Genomic DNA, 13113 nt, shown 5'->3' with positions numbered 1-13113 from the left:
TTTGCCAATCTTATTTGACAGACAACCATTACAGTTTTACCATGTCTAGTGGTGGTCTCCCTGTTACAGGTTGAGTCACAAACCGCACCTCTCCATAACAAAGGCTCAGCCTTTGTTATGCAGTCTATTCTTAGTCTTAAGCCTCACCTTACCATATTAATAAAAGTATGCGGCCCTTGCCCCACCACCTTCTCCAACCATTATATAAACGGAGTGGTAGCTTCTGCAATCTCTCATTTACTTGATACAGCTGTCGTGGCTGTGACGGTACCACCTGAAGACGGAAGCTTGTGTTGCCTCCGAAACGTCGTGATTTTTATTTTATTTTACTTTTTAATGTGTTTTACCTACGTGACTTTACCGAAAAAACCTAAGAATATGTTTAATTAGTGTTTGGTCACCCAATCGTAATGCATGTGCAGTAACCATTTTGATGAGCAGTCTGGGGACCAGACAAGAATCGGAACTTCATTGTGAAATTTTGAGACTTTTAAACAAGTGCCCTTCTCTTCAGAATCATTATCATTCTAGATTTGAAGTTTTCGTGACTGCAATGATCCATACTCTTTGGTTCTGTCGGTAAAGTCACGTATAAAGATAAAATAATAAATTAAATAATAGCATACTACGACGTTTTGATTGCAACACAAGCAATCATCATCAGGTATAAAAGAAATAGCAACAAAAATCTAACCAGAAAACTATAGACAGACATATAAGCAGACAGATATCACAAAGATACACAGAGAGATAACACGTATCGGCACAAAGAGAGAGATCGTCTCTGTGACGAGGCCTTAAATATAGAGAGGGGGCGGGGGCGGAGAGAGGGAGGGGGCAGAGAAAAAATTAGTATGTCAATGAGTGGACGACGACGTGGTACGGTACGCAAGCTTGAAAATTAGGAGAAAGACACACTAAAATTAAATAACCTAGCAAAATATCGAAATGTAATGTAATGCAACACAGAGAGTCGGTCAACACGCAATTAACGCATAGCCTGGTTGATTACGTGGTGGTGTTTCATTCAAACGCTATCTCCCCAACAGACCTGGTCTTCACATGAGGACGGCTGCTTGCGTTGTGGCCGAAACGTCGTGAGAATTATTTTATTATTATTTATAATTTTTTACTTCCCTTCTACGTTACTTTACCGAAAGAACCAAGAAGATATTTTCCACTATTTCAAAATCGTATCCTTTTTTTACAAAAAGAACCAAAAACTACATCGTGCACTGCAGTTTAGCAGTAACACGTTACCAGAGGATCACGTGACCATTCCGTCACCGTGCGCAAATTTAGTTCAATTCTGCCATGCCGACTCAAACTGTGCTGCTGATTTTCTGTCCGTATTATTAACTATTACATTTAAATCTTTCATACGTAACAAGAATGGGATTTAGTCGCTCTGGAAATAAAACAGGTGTTAAGATGTTCAAACACTAATTAGATACCTATTGCAATGCATCAAGTCTGCATTACCCCACATACTTCTTGCAGAACATGCAAACAGACATGCTCTGATAATATCTGCATTGTATTTGAAACTGATTGGCCTACACTCGAGACAGCCTTCATTATGACCTTGTCTCACCAGTGTTAGACCGGAGAACACCAAAAAGCGAACAGGACAAAGGCAATGCAAATATTTAACCATAACTAACTCGGGTTGGGCAGTTATATCTACGGGACCTTTTTGCCAGATCCCGGGGCCGGCCCAGGACACGCTGGCGGGACTATATCACTCGGCAGGCCTGGGAACGACTGGGAATCATCCCTCAGTAAGAACTAAAGTCCATCGCCAGGGAAAAGGAGGTCTGGACCACCCTACTCTACACGCTGCCAACGCGACCCTCACCAGGACAAGCGGATTGAGAAACGAATGAACAAATTGATGAAAAAAGAAAAACAGGCTTTACCATTTCTATCAATAACGCAGAAGGAGTCAAGATGGCGTTTGAACATCAAGATGGCGTTTGAACATCAAGATGGCCTTTGAACATCAAGATGGCGTTTGAACATCAAAATGGCGTTTGAACATCAAGATGGCGTTTGAACATCAAGATGGCGTTTGAACATCAAGATGGCGTTTGAACATCAAGATGGCGTTTGAACATCAAGATGGTGTTTGAACATCAAGATGGTGTTTGAACAATCTATTCTTCTTACTTCATCATTTTGATCCTGGCAAAAACGGTCCCATAATTGTGTACGTACATCACTTTTTGAGCGTACAATGCATATATGCAAAGTTAATATATACTAGGTGTTTCCAATGGCATTGCTGCTCTGAATAGTCTCTTTGAGCCTCAGGCATTAAGTGGCCTCTAACAACCTCCAAACGTATCTTTGGCTCCGAGCCTCACACATTAACACTGAACCCCGTAAATTTTAAAAGTGCATTTGGATTTCTGAGCATTGGCAATGAACGATGAGCCCTACAAATCCTAAAAGTGCCGTTAGTCTGGCCAGTCGATCCACTACCCAATAAACATGGAACATTGGGCCAACGTTAGTCCAAAAGCTCCAACCAAATGCAAGTTTACTGGGTACTGCTTTGTGACTGGCTACACTGCATATATGCATATACCAATTCCATGTGTGTTGTGCACTCACGTATAGAATATGAACATGAAATCATCATCTAAATGTAACCGTAATTCGAATGCTTGCTGTCCGTTGAGCACTGTGACAACATCCCATGTGCCACTGACTTACTGGTGAAAAACGCAGGTTATTGATACAGATACTGCTTCACAAAAGTTGGAGGGAGCTGACCAGAATATTGTGGTTAGCTAAGGGGGTCAAATGAGTTCGTCCATTTTGTCTGACTCAACGCCTTTAAATGGAGAAATTGCTCCACCAACTGGCCCGTAACGTCAGTAAAACAGAAAAGTGAAAAATGGTGCGACAGGCCAGAGAGCTGCAACGTTTACAAAGCTACGGGTGGCCCGTGAGACGCGACAACTCATGCGAATGTAAAGCCGAGAATTGTTTGAGGGAGAAATCTAAACAAATGGGGTGTTGAAGGTACAGGTTAATACAGGACAGAGGCAGAGAGAGACTTTGTGCAGGTATTTAGTGCAGCTAAAGAATTAAATGGATCAGCGCGGATAAAACCGCAAAAATGTACACACACGCGCGCGTGCCATGCCGCATAATACGCCGTTTCTTAAAGATAGAAGGGTGCCTTTAATCGTTATTTAATTTCATCTGCTGCACGTCAAGTCTTGCAGACATGTCGGCCACTTTGAGGTGCGCCATCATGTCGAGGAGAGTGCTGTTTTGTTGAATTATTAGTTTTGGAATGTTCAAATTAGTACCGATTTTTCCAAAATAGGAAAAATGCCACAGTCACCGTTATGATGCAGCAGGCAAACCACAACGCCGTGCGCAGTTAATAATTAGCGGTTGTGTTTAGAGCTGCAATGGTGTGTATATGTCTACTTCACGATATATGACGAGGACATTTTACTTTATTTTATGACACACGTGGAAAGGTCGTTGTCCTGACTGTGCGCCAGAGGTCGCAACCGGGTACCCTGATAACCTGTACCCTACCCGATACCCGGCTACCCGTACTCGGCCGGGTACGGGTACCCATTTGCGACCCTGGTGCAGCCGGGTACGGGTAGGCCGTGAGTCACTGGTGAGTAACCGTTTGTCACTCATTTCGGGTAGGGTTGGGGTACGGGTAGGGAACGGGTACCTGTACCCGGCCGGGTACGGGTACGGGTACCCATTTGCGACCCTGGTGCGGCCGGATACGGGTACGGGTAAGGAATCAAAACCCGTTTGCGACCTCTGCTATGCGCCTTGACATAATGATGCAGCCTAACACAGTGTGCAATCGTAACTGGACGTCACGTTAACGAAGGGCCGTTATTTCACGAAGTCGCGTGCAATACTTAAACTGTATACGCTAATTTGATTGTTATCTAAAAATGGGGAAGCAACCTTTGAAAAGGACACCGACATTTATTTGAACATTTATATAAATGCAAAATATGGAACATACGAATCAAGATGTTAAGATTCAATTCAACCGGTGGTTTGTTTAAAAGTGATTCTTACTTCTTCTCCGCTCGCTGATATCGTCTTTTTGGTGAGTGCACTTTTGAGAGTTTCCTCTGAAATGTCCAACAGCTGAATTCCACATGAAACACAGCGAACCACACATTCTTGATGCACAAACAAACTACCTCGGTGCCATATAGCATCACAGCAATGATAGAGTATATATTTTAATAAATCTATATCAATTAATAAAGCACATGAATAATTAGCGGTGGCACAGCAGTTAGTGCACTGTGTGATCAACTCGTTAACCTGAGTTTGATTCCTGGCTATAGCTAACATCACTTAGAGGTGACATGTGAACTGGCCTTTCCCCTGCATCAACCCACACTGACCAGCTGGGTGAAGTCCGGTCAAACAATTTCCAGGACTGACACGGTGCGTGTGTAAGGCTTCCTCCAGCAGTGGATTGACAACGGGTTTAAACGCGTCCTTATTTATTAAAATTTGGTCTATTTTAAAACGCATGAGATGAATTTGTCATTTTACTGGTCACGTTCATTTTGAGTCACCAGGTGAGAACACAAGAGACAGGGTGACCTGGGTCACCAAAAAGACAAAATAAAAAACGAATCAAGTAAATTCACGAAGCAAACACGCCACTAAATGGTGATGTCTGCCACAGCACCTGCGCCAGGCTAGGTGCACTTTGAAAGAAAGCTGAAGTAATGCCACGCGCAGTTGTTTTATTTTGTAAGAACACGTACCGCATGCACATGTTGTAACTTTACACCAGCGGTAATATTTTATTTGAAGAGGGACGTTGTGGTTCTTACCTTGCTGATGACGTGGATTTCAGTGCTGTCAGTAATCAGCGCGTAACCTGTCGTGCTCGTGGTGTACGTCGTGTTGCCGAGGTGAATCACGCTGGCGATGACATCAAATAGCGTCTGCAGACACCGGACAACCAGAACATCAACAACCAGAACATCAGCAGCACTGCAATAAACGAGTAGCAGATGCTTCATGGATAATTTGCCTACACATACGCTAGAGCCCACAGTGTAACACATTCCTGCGGAGGGAGCTGGTAGGAACGTTGGGTTGCTCGGTCAATGGCCAGGGTCAACGGCGGCGTGGTGTATTCCGCAAATATGCCCGACTGTGAGGGCGGGCACAAGCCGGCGTGAGTAGGTTAAACGTTCAGTTTTATAAGGGCACCACGGGGTGACCAGCCCCTCCCCACCCAGCCCCACTCCTCCCACCCCCCACCCAGTCCCACCCTCCCCACCCAGCCCCTCCCCACCCTCCCCACCCAGCCCTCCCCACCCTCCCCTCCCCACCCAGCCCCTCCCTCCCCATCCAGCCCCTCCCTGCACGACGGACACAATAATCGCCTGTGGGCTGGTGTAACAAGGAGGTTCCTACCAGTAAATACGTTATTTCTAAAAAAACAACAACCATACATTCAAGATATGCATTGCAAATGTCAGTGTCATTTGTTTATTTATAATTTGTCTAAACCAGGACCAACATGTCAGTATGAATTAGATTTTGATCTGGCAGATAGGTGTTAGCGGTTGTGGAGGATACACACATGCAGTTGTTCATAGTTAATCTATGGCAGTGGCTCTTAAGATTTAATGCAGTCTTGCACCCCTTTGGTTCTCAATCAGTAAATGTTTTTGACTTAAAGCTTTCGTGACTGCAGGAATTCATATTCTTTGGGTCTTTCGGTAAAGTCACGTAGATAGGTTCAAAGAAAATAACAAAAAACTACGACGTTTCGATCGCAACACAAGCGGTCGTTGCGATCGAAACGTCGTAGTTTTTTTTTACTGAAAGATCCAAAGAATATACATTTTTTTATTTGCATAAATACATAGGTTTGCTTAAACAAGCTAGTTGTACCTACGTTCCCGTGCGTGCTTAATTTGTGTTTCGATAATTTACCTTCTAAAAAAAATACGTCCATGTCTCGCACCCCCAGAAAGAGAATCTCGCACGCCCAGGGGGTTGCGTTCACCCCAGGGTTTACGACCACAAATAAAAGTGAATACGTATAAATGGTCCCAGCACCCTAATACACCTCTATTTTTAAATCCTTTATATTAAGTTCGCTTGCTTGCTTGCGTGCTTGCTTACGTGCTTACGACCGTGCAAATCTTTCGGTCGTTTTTTAACCCACTTCCCGTGATCCAATCGAGCTGACATTTTGCACACAAACTCGTTGTGCGTGACAATTAATTTTCGTGAAATTTTTTTCCCCCAAATTTGACACTGTTTAGGGAAAAATAAATAAATATTTATTTACCAATTGCTTAATGCTGGCAGACAATCATCTGACCCTATAGGTGGCAGCCATCTCAAGCCAGAGGACGAGAGGACTCTAGCCGCCACGCATATAAAGGATTTAGAGTGAAAAACTTTGTTTTTAGCGGGTTAATTTTTTATTATTATGTTCAACAGCTGTACCACCCATATTAATCTCAACAAATTCACAGCCAACTGCGGTACTCACAACAAAAAAATAATAATTTCTGGCCTGGATTGTTGCAGCTGTTTTAGACTAATTTCAGGGTGCTGATTCCAAATCTGATCTCAGATTTGCTCTATCACATCTCATTTCTATGCTATCGGCATACCCCATTTTCATTTATTTTACCCGAAATTAACTCTGTCACTTATGATTGCAAGTTGTTGCGAGTCAGTGACTGCTTTAGTGTTAAAATATGGTGCTATATTTTTAGGATAGTGTGTTTATAATATTATTTTATGTAGATATCCACATTTATTTAATATATTTTTTCTCCAGTTTTTATTGAAAATGCAATATTTGATATCTCAAAAACCTGATGTGATAGACAAAAACTGATGCCAGATTTGGAATCAGCACCCCAAAATTACCTTTAAACTGTTGGAATACCTTATGCCAGAAAAAAATGTTTTGACCAGTGTAATAATCCACAGCACTATGCTAATTCCACTTGTGGATGAATGTCTCTCCCGACCGTATTGGTCATGGGGGTGGTCTGATCATACTTCACCATGCCGCTAAGTGGGTGTTGGTGAAGGGAAGACCGTCTTCTTGGTTCTTTCGGTAAAGTCACGTAGAAGGGAAGTAATAAAATAATAAAAATAAGGGAAGTAATAAAATAATAAAAATAAAACATAATAAAATATTATTTTATTATGTTTTATTTTTATTATTTTATTACTTCCCTTCTACGTGACTTTACCGAAAGAACCAAGAAGATGAATCCCTGCAGTCACGAAAGCTTTAAAGGGAAGACCGGTTTAGATATCACTCAACACTCGTGTTATCTAACTCGGATCACCTGGGTGCAGTGCAAAGTACATTGCGCTAATCAATGGGCCACCGCTCCCCCACCGTAACAATACAAGCATTGAATTAACGCACTAACCCCATGTGGATGCTTCTCATTGTCTTTTTGCATAATTTACCTGGAAATATTCCTTGAGATGAAACATCACCTTTGCAAGGTTGTCCGTGCTACCGTATTCATAATGAAGTTGTTGTTTTTTTTACTGCAATTACAACTTTTACGCTCGAAACTTCACGTATAACCCAAAGATGAATATTGATGTTACATCTGAACGCATTGCGAGAGAAAACGCTCCTCCAGATTTAAATGGAAAACGGTTCTTTTGGCACAAGAGGCTCTTCGGAATACACTAAAACAAAACGGAGCCCTCGGGGGGAGCTTCCCATCACTTTTAAATATCGGTGCACTGACGAGTCATCAGCTCAGCGTGCCGGCGCATGTCCAGGCATTCTACCCCCCCCCCCCCCCCACACGCGCGCGCGCGCACGCGCCCGCGATTAAAGTACAAATGGATAGCTGTTCCCTGTGAGTTAGTCCCAAAAGAAAATTTATGCCCGTGTCATGTGTCACACATCCAGCATCTGGATCGGAGAACATGTACATGCGTGCAGAGAAGCGGGGGCTTCGTTGTGATGCACCGTTTGTGCGTAAAGCGAGCCAGCAACTAGTGAGTCACGCAAAAAGTCCATGCTCTACCGAATTCTCATTAGCTTCGCGAGCTATTCTTCTGCACACTCTCTATCTCTGTTCTCCGTGTCCCTTACAAAACAATCCCATTCCATCCACAGCAGTCCAACGCCCTCGCCGCCTTCCTTTACTACACAGAGGGAACGAGGTATCCACAGCGTGTTGTGGCTCTCTATGCTCGCGTCTACTGATGGTTCGACTGACTTGCGTCTGTTTGAATTGTAACTGCGGCCGTTGACATTTCACACCATTTTGATCTTTGGTTTAAGATATTTTAAAAAAATTAACCCGTAAAAACAAAGTTTTTCACTATAAATCCTTAATATGCGTGACATCGGTTTTATTTTATTATTCATTTCTGTTTTTCTTGAGTAAGAGTTTCATTTTTATCACATTGGTATTTTAAATTAAATATAAAAAAAAAATTCCTAAAAAGTGGAAAATTTTGGAAAAAAATTTTCACGAAAATAAATTGTCACGCACAACGAGTCTGTGTGCAAAATGTCAGCTCGATTGGATCACGGGAAGTGGGTTAAAAAACGACCGAAAGATTTGCACGGTCGTAAGCACGCAAGCAAGCAAACAAGTGAACTTAATATAAAGGATTTTAAAATAAAACCGTGGCTGTTCGTATTGTAGTGTACCAGGTGGCTGACATATGCGTCTGCACCATCATACATTTGTCACCACAATACAATAATATGCATACATGAGTATACAGCACTGTACGTGTAAAAGGTCAAAGGTGCAGCCCCGCAATTGCTTTGCTTCCGCCACCGCTGGTGGAAGAATCTCCACTAAAGACAGCTCCAGAGAGCCCCCTCGAGAGTTAATTTCCCCGACTCTTCCACACTGGGCAAGAAAAACATCTTGAAAGAGGTGGGAGTCCCCACACTTTACCCCACCACACACAACCCGCCGATCGATTGTGGTGTACCGATTTATACTCACAGGTGCGCGGAAGTTTTGGTGGGCATGGCAGTTAAGAGACGTGCCTATTGTTTGCAGCTGTCACGCTGGGAGATCGAGCAACAACTCTGCAAGTCCAGAGTTGTCGCCATTTCATGACGGCAACATCCTCCTAGGTTACCTGTACCCATGCGTGAATAAATAAATACGGGTGATGCCTATACTGTACCTCGATCTGTGGTTCATCAAAGCCAACGGTATGGAAGGCCTCCTGGAGAACCCTCCAATTTTCGACATCGTTCAACGGAGATACCTTGGTCTCCTCGCCCTGTTGAGAGACATGTGTGTTTAGTTTGTCCTTCCCCCACCCCGCCCGCATCAACGATTAGCGCGGTTGGCTACGTACGGTGCGAAAGAAGTTCTACGCGAGGACGTACATTCATCGAGCGTCGCATTCACAAACAAACGTTGAAGCATGAAGATGAAACGACAGCGAGCGAGAGTGAAATGTTATGGCAGTGCCCTTGCCACCAATCGAAGATGAACACCGATGCGGGAAGTTGGGTTGCTGGCTCAGGAGTCAGGGCACGGAGCCAGCCAGCACCTCCCTGCAATCTTGGTTTCAAATTCCAGCAGCCACCTGATAGTGTAGCCCTGGTTCTCAAGTATAGTGAGTTCAAGTGTAGGTCTCAGAATGGTCTTGCATGACTGTACAACAACTTCACATTCGATTTCAGTATTCCCTTAATTGAGCGTATTCTATCTTAATTATGGAGCTTTCGTGACTGCAGGAATTATGCTTTGGTTCTTTCGGTTAAGTCACGTCTAAAGATAAAATAATAAATTAAAATAAAAGCATATTACGACGTTTCGATTGCAACACAAGCAATCATCATCAGGCAAAAAAGAAAAAGCAACAAAAATCTAACTAGAAAACTATAGACAGACATACAAGCAGACAGACATCACAAGAACACACAGAGAGAGGACACATATCGGCACAAAGAGAGGGGTCGTTTCTGTGACGGTCCCTTAAATATAGAGAGGGGGGCAAGGACGGAGAGAGGGAGGGGGCAGAGAAAATTAGCATATCAATGAGTGGACTGCAAAGTGCTGCTGCTGCGCAAGTAAGATGACGACGTGGCACGGCACGCAAGCTTGTAAATTAGGAGAAAGGCACACTAAATATATTTCTCCGTCTCATTTTATACGTGAGACTTAAAGGCAATAGGATCAATGTGCAAGAAAGGCGATCTGCATGTCGTCAGGGTGCCATGGCGGTGGCGAGATGTCCACTACCTCGCCTGGTATACAGGAGGTCGTGGGTTCAATCCCAACTCTGACCCCTGTATATTTGGAGTTTGCGTGTCTCTCTGTCCCTGTGGTCGCATGGATTTTTCTCCGGGTCCTCCAGTTTTTCCCTCCACATTTATAAACACGCGCTTTTAGAGCGTTTTGTCTATGAATTTCCACGTAATAAGCAACTTATTTGAGCCAGCATTTGTGACCAGGTCGCTTCTACTACAGAGCCATATAGCTCAGCGAGTAAAATAAGAAATAAGTGTAAAAGTGTATGTTCCAAGTGTGAAAGCGACTGCCACAAGGTGGAACATTGCGCCCTCTCGCTCTCTCTCTGAGAGTTCAACAAATATATTTCTCCGTCTCATGACATAACTGCAATATTTCAATTGCAATGTACCCTGGGAGAATAAAAAAAACACGTGGATAAAATAAACAATTTGTGAATTCTACAGGCAGTAGGATAAACGCGGAGATAACGTGGTCCGTTCATCTATTCAAACGAAGCATCTCTTTCGTAGCTGCAAAAAAGCACAATTTTTCGAACAGACATTTAAAAGAGGGGTGTATGTGTGATGCCGCCGCCACGAAGCCGTTCGGCAGGCGCCAAATCCCCGACCTCGCCACCACCAAGCAACGGAGCCGACCCCTTGTCTCCCTCACCTCACCTCACATGAACACACCCGCACGCATTTCCCCCCCCCCCCCCCCCCCCATAGAGCTCCGAGGGGAGGTCGCCTGGCCGACCGGTTTTTATCCGAGAAACCCTTATCGGGATCAACTCTCACGGTTTCCGGCGATCAGGGAATTGGATGACCTCCCCCGTGCTACGTTGCGCCGCGGCGCTGCGACCGGCCTTAATATGGTGTGGTCGCGGCGTGGGGCATTCGGCCACCGTGGTTGAGGCGCATTTCCCCCCACACACGCCAGTATCGACGGGGCAGGCAGAGGGAATAAGCATTGTGATGGAGGAGCATCATTAGAAAACACGCAGCGCATCTGAACTGCATAATCAGGCACCCCCGCACCGGCAGCGTAGGAACGGCATAATTACGCTCGGGTACGCAGGTGTAAAGTAGTAACTCGGCGGGAGACGACTTCACGGGTAGCACACTCTTTTATTTAACACCAAACTGTTACACGGGTGACTAACACTCACTTAGTTACTCGGGTGACTAACACCCACTCAGCTACACGGGTGACTAACACCCACTTAGCTACTCGGGTGACTAACACCCACTCAGCTACTCGGGTGACTAACACCCACTCAGCTACACGGGTGACTAACACCCACTTAGCTACTCGGGTGACTAACACCCACTCAGCTATACTGACACGGGCTCTTACGCCCCGTAGCCTTCCGGAACACACCCGGCTGGGGTGTCCGTCTCGGCTCTGGGTACCACCGTCCCGACCCACGCGGGCGTCGGACTACGGGTTCCCCAGTCTCGGCTCCGAGCCACACAGGGCCCCGGTCCTGACAAGGACGGCGGGACTAGGGGTCTCGGGCCACTACCTCCTCCACTCCGTCTTCGGTCTTCAACTGGTTAACACTGACCACGAGTGCTCTCGCGCGTCTCCCTTTATGCACCTCCTGCGGACGTCGCTGAGAGCACCCATCTTATTTGACCAATCACTGCGCGCTGGCTACGATCCTCTTTTCCCAGCTTGTGTCAGCGCGCCTCACCACCGGCGCGCGCGTTCATACCACGCCCACATCGCGTGCCCAACCCCGCGCCCCGTGATCCATCACTGTCGGCGCACGTCAACACCACCACTACACAGGCACCATTGTTAGGGGAGTTAAAGGATAAGGCTATTAGTATAAATAATCGGGAGAGGGGAGGCGCGCGGGGAGCCATGCACAGCTTCCCACGACGGGCCTTTGTGATGGACACCGCCGCATGAACGTCGATGATGGGGGCCTGCGTGAGAAAAGGATTGATTGGAATTTGCGCCGTGCAGGTCGCTCATTGATTAGCGGAACAAAGGCACCGCGGAGCTGCCTGGCCCGGGCGAGGGGGGCGCGTGCCATTGTTTGGAGTTCACGCCGCGCGGACAAAGGATTAATTAGCATAGCGAAGGCGCACGGTGCGTGGGAAGGGGGTAGGGGTCCGGGAATCAGGATAAATGGGGAGCGCAAAGGGGAAATCGCTCTCTGACTCCAGCGCCAGGCGACCAGACGCAGCTCCAGCCAGCGACCCGGACGTCCGTGCGACGCACCGAGGCACGCGGTTAGCACAAGGATCAGCGGACCGCCGTGGACACTTAACAGTGAGTAAGAAGGTGAATTAGAATCATAGCAGATAAATCGGGAATAGGTATAGAGGTATTAGCGTAGGCCAGCCTCGTCGACTCACTGATTTAACATCTAGTTCCAGGTAGCGGATAATAAATCATTAATAGCTGATCGTGGCCTCGTGTGATCTCGTGTTATAAGTGTGAACGCGTGTGGCACGGTATATGCGTAAGCTCTCGGCGTGCGTAATCGGCGTACCCCAGGTGCGCGATCATAACGTGAGCGGCCAGCGCGGCGCAGAGCGGCGCAAGAGTGGGTATCGCGTGTGGAGCTGTATGTGTGTGCGCGCACGTTCACGACGTGTATAATACAGGTGCGCGATCCTAATGTGGGTGGTCAGTGTTGAGTGAGTGCCGCGCAGAGCTGTGTGTGGGAGTGCGCATACGTTCGTTACGTGTCGGATACGGATGCGCATTGGTAACGTGCCGCACAGGGCTATACTGCGAGCACGGCGTTTGATTGACGATGATGTGCGCACGTATGCCCGCAGCGTGGGAGCGCGGTGCGAGGCTGTAACAGGAGGGGCGTCGCGTTCGAATGCCGGCGAAACCGTAG

The 13113-nt window shown here is 46.0% G+C and overlaps 1 protein-coding gene across 1 annotated transcript in view; it reads right to left on the bottom strand.

Annotated features, from left to right (window-relative positions):
* LOC133348501 (unconventional myosin-Ic-like) overlaps nt 1-13113 on the bottom strand; it is a 95137-nt gene that overhangs the window by 42733 nt on the left and 39291 nt on the right. Inside the window, exons 7-9 of the mRNA XM_061561343.1 lie at nt 9190-9288; nt 4854-4967; nt 4075-4146 (exon numbers count right to left, since the gene is read on the bottom strand). Of these exons, the coding sequence (XP_061417327.1) occupies nt 4075-4146; nt 4854-4967; nt 9190-9288 (285 nt within the window). The remainder of the gene's footprint in view (nt 1-4074; nt 4147-4853; nt 4968-9189; nt 9289-13113) is intronic.

The sequence above is a fragment of the Lethenteron reissneri genome, chromosome 27, assembly GCF_015708825.2.
Source record: "Lethenteron reissneri isolate LAM-NWPU_2019-01 chromosome 27, ASM1570882v1, whole genome shotgun sequence".
Lineage (NCBI taxonomy): Eukaryota > Metazoa > Chordata > Hyperoartia > Petromyzontiformes > Petromyzontidae > Lethenteron > Lethenteron reissneri.
Note: the sequence above shows the minus strand (reverse complement) of the source record. Positions and strands in the feature narration are given on the sequence as shown.